General features: G+C 50.7%; 1 protein-coding gene across 2 annotated transcripts in view; it reads left to right on the forward strand.

Moving 5' to 3' along the window:
* LOC116834159 (centrosomal protein of 164 kDa) overlaps window positions 1–14,913 on the forward strand; it is a 90,421-nt gene that overhangs the window by 64,849 nt on the left and 10,659 nt on the right. For both annotated transcript variants that reach the window (XM_075073427.1, XM_075073428.1), the window contains 2 exons: window positions 9,572–9,654; window positions 11,631–11,741. In XM_075073427.1, the coding sequence (XP_074929528.1) occupies window positions 9,572–9,654; window positions 11,631–11,741 (194 nt within the window). The remainder of the gene's footprint in view (window positions 1–9,571; window positions 9,655–11,630; window positions 11,742–14,913) is intronic.

The raw sequence follows: 14,913 nt of genomic DNA on the forward strand, positions 1-14,913 counted from the left end.
TCTTGTACTCCACCGCAGCGAGAGGCGGAAGCGGAGTCGACGGGGGAGCGACAGCAGTCGACCCCGCGCTGTGAGGACGTGAGGTAAGTCTACGTAAGATACGTCGACTTCAGCTATGCTATTCTCATAGCAGAAGTTGTGTATCTTAGGTCGATTCCTCCCCCTCCCCAGTGTAGACCAGGCCTTAGTGGAAATAAGGGATGTCCCATTCCTGAGGGGGGATCCCAATAGAAGTTAGAGATGAGGAGGATGTAAGGTTAGAATAAATAACAGGAATTGGAGGGGGAATTTGCGCATTTCTTGTTCCCTGCCTCCCATTGGAAACAGAGTGGAAAGCACCAAAAGATCCTGCTGTGAGCTTTCCCACAAGCGCAGTCCAAACGAGCCTCAGCATGTGACTGCACCATGCAGGGATAATGTGCTTGTAATGCGAACAGTGACCAGGAAGATGGAAGCCTTTCCTGCAGTGTATGTTTCTGTATCTGTATTGAATGTTTCTCTCTCTTCCAGGTGGGTTCCCATTGCTCAGTGGAAGTCCCGCCCCTTTGGACAGCAATCTAGGTTATTTGCCTGCAGGGTAAGGTTCCTGGTCTTTTGAATGTGGCTGGCTGTTTGTTTTTAAGTTGGTGTGATTTCTAGGTCAGATATGATTTTGTTCTGACCTACTTGTTACATCAAATAGGTTAGATTCAGAGCTTAAGTTATTAGCCAGGTTCCCTTTTAAATACTCAGTTGCCAGTTTTACAATAGCGATCCCAGGAAGGCTCAGCCAATAGCACTCTTGTTTCAAGACCAGAATATTATAGGTTCCATTCCCACATCAAGTGTGATTTCATGCCTATGATCAATGCTGCAGCGCAGGCCTGGTTAGGAAGGGCTGCTGCACTCAGGGCGACAGTGTCTTTTTGGCTGAGTTGTTGAGATCCTAGTGGCCAGGTGGAAATAAAAGATCCTTTGATACCTTTTGAAAAGAGCATGGGATGAACCTGTTTCCCCAGGCAACACATCCTTCTGTTAATAAAAGAGGCTCTTAGCTGCAGTGCTGCAGCTGAGTTCTTGCCAGGTGTGCAGTGCCCACTGTGGTGCCGTAGTGATAGGCATGACCACAAAGCTCTCCCTGTGCAAGGAGCAGCTTCTCTGGTGATTCCCTGGCCTCTTTTGTAGAGATCCCCCATGTATGCAGAATCTCCCTTGCCCAGGAACTTTTCCCAGAATGCCTTTCTGCAACTTGTCCAATAGGGCTGCAGCTGCTTGGCTCTGCTTGATTTTAAGTCACCATTTTGCAAGTGGACACTTGTGTGATCACTGTGTTTCATTCTAACTGATTGCTCTGTAAAATGTGGTGAGATTCCTGGGTACAACCCCCAAGTCTAGTCCATTGCAGAAGTCTTGCTATTCTGCAGTTCCAGGCTGGCACAGGACCCCCCCAGTAGCACAGCTCTCTGCTGGCTGGGTTACAGCAGGCTCAGAGCTGGTGTTTCATCTTTGATGAACAGCTGCTCTTCTGAACCTTGACAGCAGTCCAGTCCCTTTTAGAATCATTTCCCATGCCCATAGAACTTGTGCCTGGCGAAGCAGCACCTGGAGTGAGGGGAACACCTCTGGGGAGATAGGAACTTAATTTCCTGAGCTTTTTCTTTCCATTTCTCTGCAACTTCCATGTATCTTAATCCAGTTAGAGAAGGTGGAAGTTCAGCCTAGCGTCTCTCACTCTGCTGGACTTTTGCTACCCAACAACACTGCATTTTTCTGAAGGGGCAGAGACTAGTGGGGAGCTGCCTACCCCCTTTCTTCCTGAAGAAGAGTGTACTGCTGCTGCCTGTCAGCAGTGGATAATGGGGTAAATGAAGACTCCTATGGAGTTAGCTGGGGATGCAGGGGTCCTTGCCAATATCAGAGGCTTTGTGATGCTAGAGAGACCAGGAGAATGGCAGCAGCTGAGTTAGATGGCTGCTGAAACTTCTTCCCAGTCTGGCAGGGGAGCGGAGGGCAGGACACTGAGACAAGAAGAGGTTGCTTTTTGTTGCATCAAGCTGTGCCTATTTCCACAGCCGCCCATCCGTTTCAGTCTAATCCGTTGGCTCATTTCTTGCCATACCTTTCTTTCTCTCTGTCTTGACAGTGAGCAAATCCGCCTGTTCCAGCGTTCCCAGTTCCGAGGCCCTGAGACAGACAGTACTAGTGTCCAGGGAATGATTGATGCCAACAAGAAATGGCTGGAAAATTTCAGGAAGGATTCCAAAGTGTATCCTTTGCTTTGGTCTTGTCTGTCTTTGCGCTCCTGGTGCTGCTGTCGGTAGAAGCAGAAAGCAGGCAGTGAGTGACTATGGAGCAGCAAAGCATTGAGCAGCGGCTGTGAAACCTCAGAGCCTCCTGGTTTTGTCTCTGCAAGGGACAGTGTATCGAGTGGTTTCAGCAGAAGGAGGACTCAGGCTGGACTCCTGGATTCTGTTCCCAGCTGTGTCTTGACTCACTGTGACCTTAGACAAATCCCTTCTGTTTGTGCCTCACTGTTCTGCAGTGATGGCCCCAACCACTGCCACTTCTAATCGAGATACTGCACTGCTCTGAGTGGTCACGGGAACAATAGCAGAGGAGGAGCTGGGAAATGAAGGATTTAGTTTCTTGGGGTCAGTCTGGTCCCTGTATGCAGTGGTGGTGTAGCCGTGTGGGTCCCAGGATATTAGAGACACAAGGTGGTGAGCTAACATCTTTTATTGGACCAGCTTCTGTTGGGGAGAGAAATATGTGTTATCTGCTTACGCTAAAGGATCTGTTCCACCTCATATGTAGCTGGGGGACACTGAATAAGTTTCCCCAGCCCTGCAGAAGAGCTCTGTGTAGCTTGAAAGTGTCTCTCAATCTCTTCCCAACAAAAGTTGGCCCAGTAAAAGATATTCCCTCCTCCACCTGGTCCCCATCAGCCATCTAACAGCACTGCTGTTTGTGCTGTGGGCAGTTTCTGGCAAGATGCTCAGGAGTTGGAAGCAATGGTTATTGTGCTGTGCAACTGAGTCAAAGGGAGAAGAGCCACTAGAAAGATCTCGTCGTGCTGCTAAATGGGGTAACAGGTCCCTCGTGCTCTCGAACAGCATTATGCTGCAGCTGTAACTCTCTGCAGCGCATGTTGATATGGGCATCAAATCCCTGGGTCCCTGTGATAGAGCAATCTGTCTTGAGCCCAGTGCTGCTTTGAGTTCCATAATCCTGCTTTAAGTCTATTTGACCTGTGTGCAGAGGTCTGAACACAACATGTGAGCATGAGGCTTGATTCCTGCTGCTGGGGACTTGTCCTCCTCCCATGTCTACATTCACGCAGGCTGAATTCCCACGGAAGCAGTGCTTTTCCTTCACTGAACTTCCAGTCCTCTCTTTCCAAGCACACAGAAGCCCTTTGCCAGCAGCCCTGGCCTGGTGCAGCTCGGACTGGATGAAAACAACCAGATTAAAGTGTATCACTACTGAAAGGTGACGGAGCCCCCGCAGAGAGGGGCAGAGCCTTCCCAGCCCTCTGCCCCAGGAGAGAGCCTGGCAAAAGAGCAACACAGCTGCGCTCTGTTCCCTCTTACAATACATTGCATTGCAGTGGTACCCAGTGGTCTTTCGTCTGTCTTGCTTTTTCTCTGCCCTTGAAATAAAGTTTTTTTTTCCAGGAGGAGGGTGGAAGTGGACTTCCCAAGTGAATTCTTCTAATCCTGTAATGTATCCAAATATACTTTATAGACTGCTTAATCCAGTGCCGAAATATCAGGGCTTCAGTAAATCAACAGTTCCCTCGTTAGTATTCCTGATGGAAATGTGTCTCACCGAGGACTTGGAATAACTTGTTGCAGGGGAGGAGGTGAATGCCAACAGGAAACTTGCTAGAGGAAAAGAATGCACTGTGGATTCACAACAAAGAGAGGTTGCAGGTGACCTCAGACCTGGCCTCTGTGGCACAAACTTGAGTTTGAGAGAATGAAAAGGAAATGGCTATAACTTTTTACATGGAAGAGCACAGTCGAAAGCAATATAGTCAGAGCTTCTGGGCACCACATCCTGACCGAACGGAGTTGGTTTTCTTTTCCTGTTATAGTCAGGATTCTTTTTAATGTCCAATGTTGAATTTGTTTCTAGTTGAAAATGTTTTGTATTCAGGGGACAGTGGAGGCTAACCCTTTGGGAAGGGTTTTAACAAACACACTTTCTTTTTGACAGGGCAGAAGCCATAGGGCCAGACGGTGCCCGGTGGGGATGACAGGGGATGGCTTACAGGGCTGATGCGATGGAGGAGACCTCCCCACTCCCCCAAACTGTGCAGTTTAAGTCAGGGTGATTCGAAAAGCCAGTGGTGGGAGTCTGTCTGGATTCTCTCCCGTCTGGATTTGCTGAGAGCCAGGCTGGAGGACATGGTGGGCAGAGGCTGTCGTGGGAGAGTCTATGGCTGGTCTCCAGCGATGCACCCTTTGTTACTGGTGTCAGTGGAACTATATGAATATGTGTGGCCTTGGATAACCACCAATAATAGATAGAGCCCCCGCCAAGCCAAGTGCTCAGACTTAGGCTGGCTTAGGGCCATTTCCGACAAGGGCTGAGCTTGACTATACGCGAGGCAGACTAGGAGCTGGCTCGCTGCTGTGTCTGTATCTGCTCTGCAGGACTTGTTGGGGAGAGCTGGTTTGGTCAGAGAAACGGCTCTGACGGGGTCAGAGTGGAGGCTGACATGTTGGATAAGGTCGTTTCTGCTTTGCATGGTCGCTTTTCTGACTGCAGCCGCCTGTGCTTTTAAGTTCCTCCGTTTGCTGGGCCCCTCCAGCTGGTTTCAGTAGTGTGGTGCAAGCCAGTGTTGCTCCGAAGAGGCTACTTTTCTGGAGTGGGAAAGGCACTTCTGTGTCTGAGCACTCGCTCATGCTGCAGTGCCTGAACCTGAGGAGGCAGCCCTCCGAGACAGTGCAGCTCTAAAACGCGCAGAGCAGATGAGCAATGGGATTGTACGGCAGGGAGGGTGCCAAGTATCTGTCAGCTCCCCAATTGGGGGCCAATCCCAAGGCCACTGAAGTCCATTGTGAGACGCTTTCCTCAGCGTTGGGCCAGTCCCTTTGAGTGGCTGCAGCTTGAGTCGTTGCCTTGTGGAAATTAGAAACCCATTTTGCATTTGCCTGAAGACAGCCTTTAAAAAATATCATCCTATCCTGGCCTCAGTTCTGGGTCAGGGCAGTGAGGAAGAAATGCAGAGGTGAGGGTAGAGGCTGCATTTCCAGCTGCTACGTGGTGCTGTGTCATTAGCCATCATTCCTCCAAGCTGGCTTGGGATATTTATGCTTTTTAAACATTTTTCTTTCTGGCAATTATTGTTTTGACTAAAAATCTGCATTAAAGGGATGAGGAATCATCCTTCAAACAGTTCCTACCAGAGATGACTGGAGGTTGTAGCTTTCCACCCTTTCATACTGATTGCATTTCTCAGCTTGGATAGTGAGAATAGGCTTAAACAGAAAGTGACCTTGTCTGGTTCGTTTTGCTTTCTGATTCTCATACGCTACACCTGGTTGCAATAGTTCGGGTTGCAAATGCTTCAGGGACGTGTTTACACACAAACCGAAAATTTTTTACATAAATTTTTAAGCAAGAGAAAATGTCTTTTTACATTTTATAACTTTTTAACTAATACCCAACTTTTTTAATGTGAGCTACCTGACTTTGTTGTCCTTAAACAAGGGCTTGGACTGGTTCTGCAGACAGATCCAGGGGGGTGGATTTGTATTCACAGGATCTGGCACCAGCATCTCTTACCCCTTTCCTTGCTGGTAAACTGAGGGCAGGTGACTCCCAGAAGCACTGCTGATATAACACAGCATGCTGATTGATGGCCTTGCCTAGGGCACACTTAGCAGTACGGACTGACCGAGCTGCCTTGAGTGGATCGTTATGTAGGTTTCCTGCCCGCTGTACCAGATCACACAAATCCTTGCCTGCAGGGATTTTGCTTTTAGTCTCTCTCAGCTATTGAGAAAACCACATGGCAGACCTCAGCTATTTTTATTAACAGCCCCACTTGTCCTGGCTTTCCCTGGTACTGAACCCCTCTGCAGTCATTCGTACATTATACCCAAAGCACGCGCAGCAGAAGACCTGGAATTAGACCTGTGCGTTCTAGAGAGCGTATATTCTTTGTGTGGGTAAAAGACTATTTTAGTAACCAAATTACTGTGTTTCTGTTGCAGGTTTCTTTTCCCCCTTGCGACGCTTTAAGCTGTGTCCTGTTTTGTATGCAAATTAAATTGAGACAGATCTATTTTGTACAATGGTGGTGTTTGCAGCTTTGTTTTTTGTCTCCCTCCCTCGAACCCAGCCCTGGTACCCACCTTGCTCTTTACGTTCAGACACTTCCTTCGCTCCTCTCCAAGGTGTATTGCTGTTATCCTGCCAAGTTCAAAGACTGCTGCACAAACAAGTCTATTCGTTATCTGGTCAGGGTGCTAAATGGGGTACTAGAACGCTAGGAAATGGAGCTACAAGAGATGGTGTCCATGCAGCTTTCAGCCAGTAGGAAACTCATTGTGGGCAACCCTGAGCCAGGTTTTCTCACGGACATCTCTCCCACCGCTCTCCATGCACCTCTGCAGTGGCTCTCTCCTCCCAAGCTTGTGCCAAGGTGGTAAGCCAGGTGTGCTGGAAGACACCAGGGTGATACCAGCTGGAGGGCTGAGAGAGAAGTGTCTCTGGCTGGAATAGATCAAGGCTGCGGGGGAGTTAATTACAACTACGCTCTTTAAAGGTGTGGTGGGGTCTCTACAGAGCTGTGCCTGTGCTATGTGGTACTTGGTGGGGACCACCTCTCCCTGTGTTACTCGGCAGCTCCCCAGGCAGCTGGCTGGCACCTGGGTAACTGCGGATTGGCTGTCACTATTGACTTTTACATTTATTTTATAACAGCAGTGACTTCCCAAGTGCTATTTCAGCACCCTGTTCTCTCCGAAGGCTGCTGATTGGATCGCTGAGAGAGCCATTTCACTGAGTATCAGGCAGGATCGGTGCCCCCTTTTATCCTCGTGGTTTCTCTTTCCCTCTCATTTCCTGCCACTGTCTTTTCTTCCCCTTCAAGTCCTTCTGTCAGCCAGATGACTATCCTCTGAGCTCTTCCTAGCTGGGTCTGTGCTGCCCTGCATCGCTTTCCGTGAAGGAGTGCTCTTGCATCAAAGACTTAGCTTGTCGACCATCCCCTTGAAGCCCTGGGGCTTATCGAGAGCCAGCCTGCATCAGAATCGCTGGTTCCAGGTCTGAGGGCTGCATGGTGCTGGATGTGTGTCATGAACTACTGTGATACGGCTGGCTGTGCGATAGCTCCCGAATGGCCGGTCTGTGGCTCCTTGGCTCTTGTTCATCCACCCACCACTGGCGCCAGGAGCCTTCTCTTCTGCCTCCAACTGCCCCAGCACACCGTTGCCTTGTGCTCTGCTCACCCCAGTGACCTCCGCTGCTGCTACTGCAGAGATCAGTCGGCTGGGGCCTGCTATGGACTTGCTTCTGCTGCCTCCTTTCTTCCCTAGGTCAAAGTGAAGCATGCCCAAACCATGGCCAACCTGACTCAAGGCTGCTCCCACGTGTCAGGTAAAGTGCCTGCCGGCAGCACCAGAGGAAAGGGCGAACTCATGACAAAAGCCCGCGTCCCAGGATGGTGATGTGTAAAACCGTCCGTGTCCTGTGAAGCATAGACCAGGTGAAGCCTGATTGTCTGCCTAGAAACCAGTGTCCTTGCAGAGCCCCTGGTGACTCCCACAGCAGTTGGTTGAATGTGGGGTGTTTGTGCTCTTCTCCAAGGGCCTGCTTCTCTCCGTGCTCCCGCCACTGTTGGGAAGCCACGGTCCTGTGTGGAGCTGGCAGAAGAGAACCGTGCCCACTGGTGCTCCCAGCAAGGTGAGAAGATTATTTGCCTGTGCTGTTGAAACTCCTGTTTCTTCCTGAGCTGATCTCCCATGGACACTGGCTGCCAGGGAGAAATCCAGAGGGGAGCGTTGGCTCCTCCTCTTCCATTGCCCCATTTAGGGCCACGTAGAGCTCTGATGACTACTGAAAAGCAGCTCTTCTTGGGAAGTAAAACTAGTTAAAGTGCTGGATTTTGCACAAGGGGAGAGTGATTCATAGTGGATGAGATGCTGCAATAGAAGGACCAAGGAAACTAAGCCGGGGGGGGGGGGGGGAGAAAGGAGTCTATTCCAAGGGTTCGATGGTCTCTCTTCTTCCATCTAGTTCCAGCTTTGCCATCCTCACTCCTGCGCTCAGCCCACTCCGTCAAGTGCCTTGTGATCCTTTTGTGATGAAAGGCCTGCTGGGCTGGGAGGCTGAACAGAGGGTTTGAGCAGTTGAGACACCTTAAAGTGTTTAAGCATAAGCTTTCTTGGGCTGAGTGGGCTTTAGCCCATGAAAGCTTATGCTCAAATACATGTTAGCCTCTAAGGTGCCACAAGTACTCCTGTTCTTTTTGCGGATATAGACTAACACGGCTGTTACTCTGAAACCTGTTAAAAAGTCGGGGGGGGAGGCAGGGCAGCTACAGCAGAAGTCTGATGGAGTATTGCCCTAGGCTGTCCTTTCCTGGGGTTTCTCTCCTCGAGGTAAGTCAAGTAATTGTGGGGATAGCTGCCTGCCTGCCTGTCTCTCCCTGCACAGCTTCAGTCTCCTGAGGGGCTGTGTCCAGCACCCATCACTCTAGTATCAAAGTGCTTTGGAAGTAGCTTTCCGGATTGTGTTTTCTCTGACCTCGTGTTAAGAAGGAGAGTGATGCCGAGTTCCATGTGGGGAAGTAAATGGTTCTTTTATTTCTGTGACCGCTTGTGGCCTGCTGGTTGTAGGGGCCCCTTGTCTGGGTTGCTTTCAGCTATGGTGCTTATTGCTGGCTCAGTAAGAGGCTCCGTGCCCTGCTTTGACAGCAGACTACCTCACCCCAGCCATTGCTAATTACATTTGAAAAATCAATTAAAAGCCTTATTAAATGCCAGTGTCTTGCACTGTACCTTAGGGTTTGCCCCCCTCCAGCTCAGGTGGGGTCTTGGGGAGCTGGGCAGAGAGCACCCTGCCAGCTATACAGGTGTATCTTGGTCTGATACACATCAATTTGTCATGGCAATAATCGAAGCAGTCAGGTCCCTTCTCCCCCCTGCCCTGTCAGCAGCTTTGGCCATGCAGGGAGCATTGCAAAGCCCTGAAAAATCCCCGTCCCTAATTGAAAAACAGATGTTTGACTGGATGCTAGAGGCATTGCTGTGCTACTGTAATCCCACAAGCCACAGACCAGCGCCTGACTTTGCCGCATCCCTGTTTCTTTAAATCCTCACTCGGTGGGTCCATTCATTTCTTGAAGGGGGTGGGTGAAGAGGATGCACTGGTGCCTTATATGCTGGACAAGGCCCAGCAATTAGAAGAGCAAAAGGACAGCAAACAATTACTCCGGCAGGAGGAGAACGAGCACTAAGCTCATTAAGGGGTTGGGAGGTTGTCTGCCCTGTTGCAGCCAGAGAAGGGTCCATTTCAGTTGCTGGTGACACTGAGGCAGTCGGGTTTCTCTTACAGAAGAGTTTTCTGTTACCTGTAGGCGGGGGGAGTCCACTGTGGAGTCCAACCATGCTGGCCACACTGATGACTGCGCTGTTCCTCATGGTGAAAGCGTTGGGACAGGTGAGTCCAGGCTGGGCTTTCGGGCTTCCTTGGTGTCATGCTGGGTTTTATTTCTAGGGAGCTTGTTATTCAGTTAATTCAGAGCGTGTGAGGTGTTGCTATGTTATGGACAGTAGGAACTCTGGTTCTTGTTGGCTTGGAAGTCCCCCAGCCTCTGGCCTCCCTTCTCCTTCATGTGTTGGCGACCACACCGGTGGAGCCTCCTGCTGAGCCTGGAAAGGTGGGGTTCATGGCCAAGGGTTCCAAATCAGGTGGCGCTGGCTGTGCATCACAGAGCTGGCACTGTCTGGGCACGCTGCAAGCCTGGGGATGCCTGCTATTCCCTGGGCTCCATTAATCTCACACAATGGGTGTTTTCCCCCCTTTTCAAATTCCAGCGGTGTGGCTGGAGAGAACATGATGTAGGTGACGGTCATGGAATGCAGCTGCGAGATCCTCTCTAGTACAGTGGCGTTAGTAACCAAAGCAAGTCTTCCACAGTGTTTGTTTGGGTGTTTATCATCCTTAGTGACGGCTCTGCCAAGCAGTGCTGTCCTTTTTCACGTGGGCATGCGCTGGAGCCAGTGTGAGCCTGGGCTCTGCCCTGGAGATGGCTGCTGCTTCTGCAAATCTGACTACTGGGGACCGAGCTCATGGGGCTGGGGGTAAGACTGCAGATTCCCACCCTTCCCTTGTCTGGGGCTATGGCTCTGCCTCGTGTGGGGGTCCCCCAGCTCAAATCTGAGTTATCTACTTTGCAGTCAAGCCTCTCAGTTGCTCTCTGTAGAGGGGAATCTGGGCAGGCTGAAAAGACACTAATTTCTCTTCTCCCAAACAGTGTCAGTTTCCAAGCCCGTTATGTAATTATTGGCCCTACTGACTGTTTAAGGAAACATCCCTACTGGGGGAGGAGGAAATCTGGCTGCACTGACCGTACGTCCCTCTTCTGTAGACTCTTCTCTGGCGCCAGCCAGTCATGGATCTCAAAGCACTTTACCAACGTTAATGAATTCAGCCGTGTGATGCCCGAGGAGGCAGGTGTTGTCCCCACAGTGGGGCAAAGGGAAGGGCTTTCCCAAGGCCATGCACTGAGCTGCCAGCAGGCATGGTCCCTCTCCATGCAGTGTGAGCTGTCCAGGAGTGACCCCAGGGGAGACACAGGGGGCAGGAGCCTTTGAGAGCGTTTCCTGTGAGCAGACCACACCTGGCAATAAGCTCCAGCCTCTTGTGCCAGCCCCACTGCTGGGCCTTATGTAACGTCCTGATGCCACATGGCAAACCTCAGCTGTAACTGTGCGCTTGCCTGTGGCACCGGGCCCATCTTCTCCTAATCTGCTGCCTGTGACCTCGGAACCATCTCCATGGCAGCTGACTGTGATGTCACAAGTGGAAGATTATGTGTCCAAAAGGGGCTTTGGGCATAAGCAGCAGGCAAAAGGATTTGCAGACATTACGGCTCTCAAATAGGTTTGGGGTCTTAGCCTAATCTCAGATGGGCCACAAACTGCCCCCCCCGGCTCTGGGCTGGCATCTGAGTAACATCTGGCACCTGGACTGGTGCGTTACCTCAGGTTACAAAGTGTAAATGTAACTGTCTTTTTGCTCCTCCTACTTGCCCAGGTCCGCTTGGCAAGTGGCTGAGTCTGTGTCACTGCAGTATCTAACCAGCTGGAGACAGGAAGGCCCAATGGTTAAAGTGCTAGCCCGGGGCTCGGGGTCAGTTCCCTGCCCTGCCCCAGACCTCTTGTGTGAGTGTGGGAAAGTCCCTTAGTCTCACTGGGCCTCAGTTCCCATGTGTACAGCGGGGTGCTGGTCCTCTCCTGCCGCAGGCATGTGGCGAGGATGTCACAGGACCTAAGGGAGAGGAAGGAGTTGTGCGCACAGGAGAGCATGGTGCAAACATTAGCACTGGCTCTTGCTAATCTCCCTGGAAGTGGGCAGTGGTTCAGTGTACAGACGAGTCTCTCTGACTGGCATTGCCTTTCTCCACAACCCAGCTCGGAACCAGCCTGTTCCATGAGGAGCCGCTGCCCTATCTCGTGTACCAGCCCCTGCCGTGGCAGGTCCAGTACGTGACCCAGAGCCGCCGAGCCAGCCGGGACTGTGGGGTACGTGTCGCTCTCCTTGTCTCCTTTTGTAGTCATGGGGAGGGGCCGACTGCCCCCAGCTAGAGGCGTAGCAGCGTGATGCTGTATGGCCACAAGCCAAGCAGCCCAGCACCCAGGGTGGGCTCGTGCAGGGTCTCGTGAGAGGGATGTGACAGGGTGGCCCAGTGGCTAGAGCACTGGAGTAGGTGATGAAAGACTCCTGCCATCGACCTGCTGGGTGCCTTTGGGCCAGTCACTCGCCGTCCTGTGCCTCCGTTTCCCCTCTCACCCTGTGTCTGTCTTGTCTATGTCGATTGTCCGCTCCAGAGGGCAGGGGCTGTCTCTCCTGATGTCTCTGTGCAGAGCCCACCAGGATGGGCTCCTGATCTGGAATGCTGTGTCCAGTTCTGGAGCCCACCATCTGAGAAGGATGCAGATAAACTGAAGAGGGTTTGGGAAGAGCCACAGGAAGGATTAGAAAACTTGCCTGATAGCGATAGACTCAAGGAGCTCAATCGAATTAGCTTCACAAAGAGAGGCTAAAGGGTGACTAGAGGGCAGTCTGCCCATACCTTCAGGGGGAACATATATTTGATAATGGGCTCTTCAGTCTAGCAGAGGAAGGTGGGACACGATCCAAAGGCTTGAAGTTGAAGCTAGTCAGATAGAGACTGGATATACAGAGTACATTTTTAACAGTGAGAGGAATTAACCATTGAACAATTTCCCGAGGGCAGTGGTGTGTTCTCCGTCTCCGATCGTTTTAAAATCACGACTGGATGTTTTAGTAAAAGATCTGCTCTGGGAATTATTTGGGGGAAGTTTCCTGGCCTGTGCTAAACAGGAGGTCAGCCTAGATGGTCACAATGGGCCCTCCTGGGCTTTGGAGCCTGTGGGTTGATGAATCTTGGAGGACCATCCATGCATTGCCACAGCACACAACGATATGAAGTCCAGGCATGCAGGCTAGCTGGGCCCAGTGTTGCAAATCCAGCGGTTGCTCTGTGTTTCCTCGTGGGTGCTGCAATGACAAATGCTCTCCTGTTTGGTAAGTGAGGAAACACCCGGCACTTCAACCTGCTCAGACGTTTCCTGGAGCACAGCTGGGGAGTCACCTCACCTCCATGTCTTGTAGCCAGTTGTCTGAGTGTTTCTGGGTAGTGAGCTACAGGACAGGGTGAGCCATGGATGTTCAGCACCCAAAGAACAGAATTGTATCTTGGCTTGACAGTGCTGGCCAATCCCACTTGCAGCATCCCTGCTAGTGTGGGCGCAGGAAGGGAAATGTGGGTCTCGGGAGGCAAACGCTGGGCTTTGAATTGTTAGTGAATGTGCCCCTTAACACGCAGCTGTGACTCTGGAGAAAGAGACCCTGGTCACTTCTCCTATCTCCTGGCTCCACTGACACAAGCAGGTGCCTGTTCCTCTTAGCCTGGCAGAGCCAGCACTGCTGCAGGGCAGTAAGCTGGAATTCGTTAAACCTTGCTCCACTTCCAGCCAAATGGTTCCGAGTTCCAGATGCAGAATCTGCATTGCTGGTGATAACATAATGATTTGTATAATTTATAATTGAATGGTGGTGGTGCCTAGGGACCCCAACCCAGACCGCGGTTCCATTGTGCGAGGCGCTATACTAGCACAGAACCGGAGACACACTCTTTGCTGAAGAGTTTATGGTCTGCATAGATCTGGCAGACAGGGCAGTGGAAAATATAGACCATAAAGGCCAAGGGAACCAAATGAGGGTCTGCAAACCTTATCTTAATGCTACAACTTATTTATTTTATTTTTTGGGTAGGGTTTTGTTGAAGAGGGTTTAGCTAGACAGAGGCAAGGAAAGGGGGGGGGGTGGGGGGCGGGGACACACTCGAGGGAGGGTGTTTAAGGACAGAGGAGAAGGCGGCAAACCTGTGTGGGACAGAAAGAATCCAACTGGTGGTCAGGTCCCAGGGGAATTTGTGGAGGTGAAATCATCTGTGAACTTTCAGACTGAACAATGTGGGTCTGGACTCTCTGAGAGAATAAAAGTGGAATTCCAGAAGAGCGCCATTTGTGGGAGGCGTGTTTAATGTTTGTGATAGGAAATAATTCAGGGGAAGACGTGACCATAATTCTCAGCCTGTGCCTGGAGAAGGAAAAAAATGCGAGAGCACAATAACACAACAGTGAATCAAGCTAGTGCACCCTCATCGGCAAACATGCCTAGGGTACTAAGCACCGTTGTACCGGCCAGAATGACCATGGTTGATGGTGTCACATCAGGCATCGTGTAGTGAAGTTCCCAGATCTGGCTCAAGCCAGCAGATCTGTAATCTCTGGGCTGACCCTGCGGGATGTCGATGGAGAGCTCGAGAGCACGATATGCTTGGGTGTTTTTGCTATCCTGGTGACGTGACTGAAGAGTACCCATACCACTTTTGAGTAAACTGAGCAACTGAAGGAAGGTCAGATCTTTGTGATTTTTGCACCAAGTCCAACAACTTAATGCTCAGGATTTGGTGTTGCAGCAATGCCTCTAGCTGCTCCAAGTTTGCCTGTAAGAGGGTCCAGGTTTCTGGCCTGTATAGCAATACAGGTAGTACACAGGTTTGATAGATCTGAAATTCATCTCAGCACAGACATTTTTGCACCCGTAAGCAAGACATGGACTTCATGCAGGAGGCAATGAGACCTATTAGTCAAAGTCCAACTGGCTTGCTGTGATCATTTGAACTCTGTTTGCAGCCTAGCCGGATGAACTTGTCAGCGCTCTCCATGGTGCTCGACCCCGCCTGCACGAGGAGTTCTGGTGGCCCAGCTCCAAGGGTCTGGATCTTGGACGTCTGTTCAACCGTATAGTGCAGATGGCATCTTGAAAACTTTGGAGGGCAAGGCTGAAATTCTGTGACCTCACTGCAAGCACGGCAGCGTCGCTGGCATAGTTTTGGTTGGTAAACACAACCTTGAATCCAGCATGTGGAGCAGCAAATCCTCTTACTACATCCTAGAATGATCTTAGCCTTTTTTTGCGATTACATCCTGTTGTTGACTCATATTCCATTTGCGATCCACTCTGACCCCCAGATGCTTTTCAGTAGTACCACCCCCAGCCCGTCATTCTGCATTTTGTTGTTGCGCATTTGATTTTTCCCTCCTACGTGTAGTATTTTGCATTTGTCTCTATTGAATTTCATCTTGTTGATTTCAGACCAAT

This window comes from Chelonoidis abingdonii, chromosome 18, assembly GCF_003597395.2.
Source record: "Chelonoidis abingdonii isolate Lonesome George chromosome 18, CheloAbing_2.0, whole genome shotgun sequence".
Classification (NCBI taxonomy): domain Eukaryota; kingdom Metazoa; phylum Chordata; order Testudines; family Testudinidae; genus Chelonoidis; species Chelonoidis abingdonii.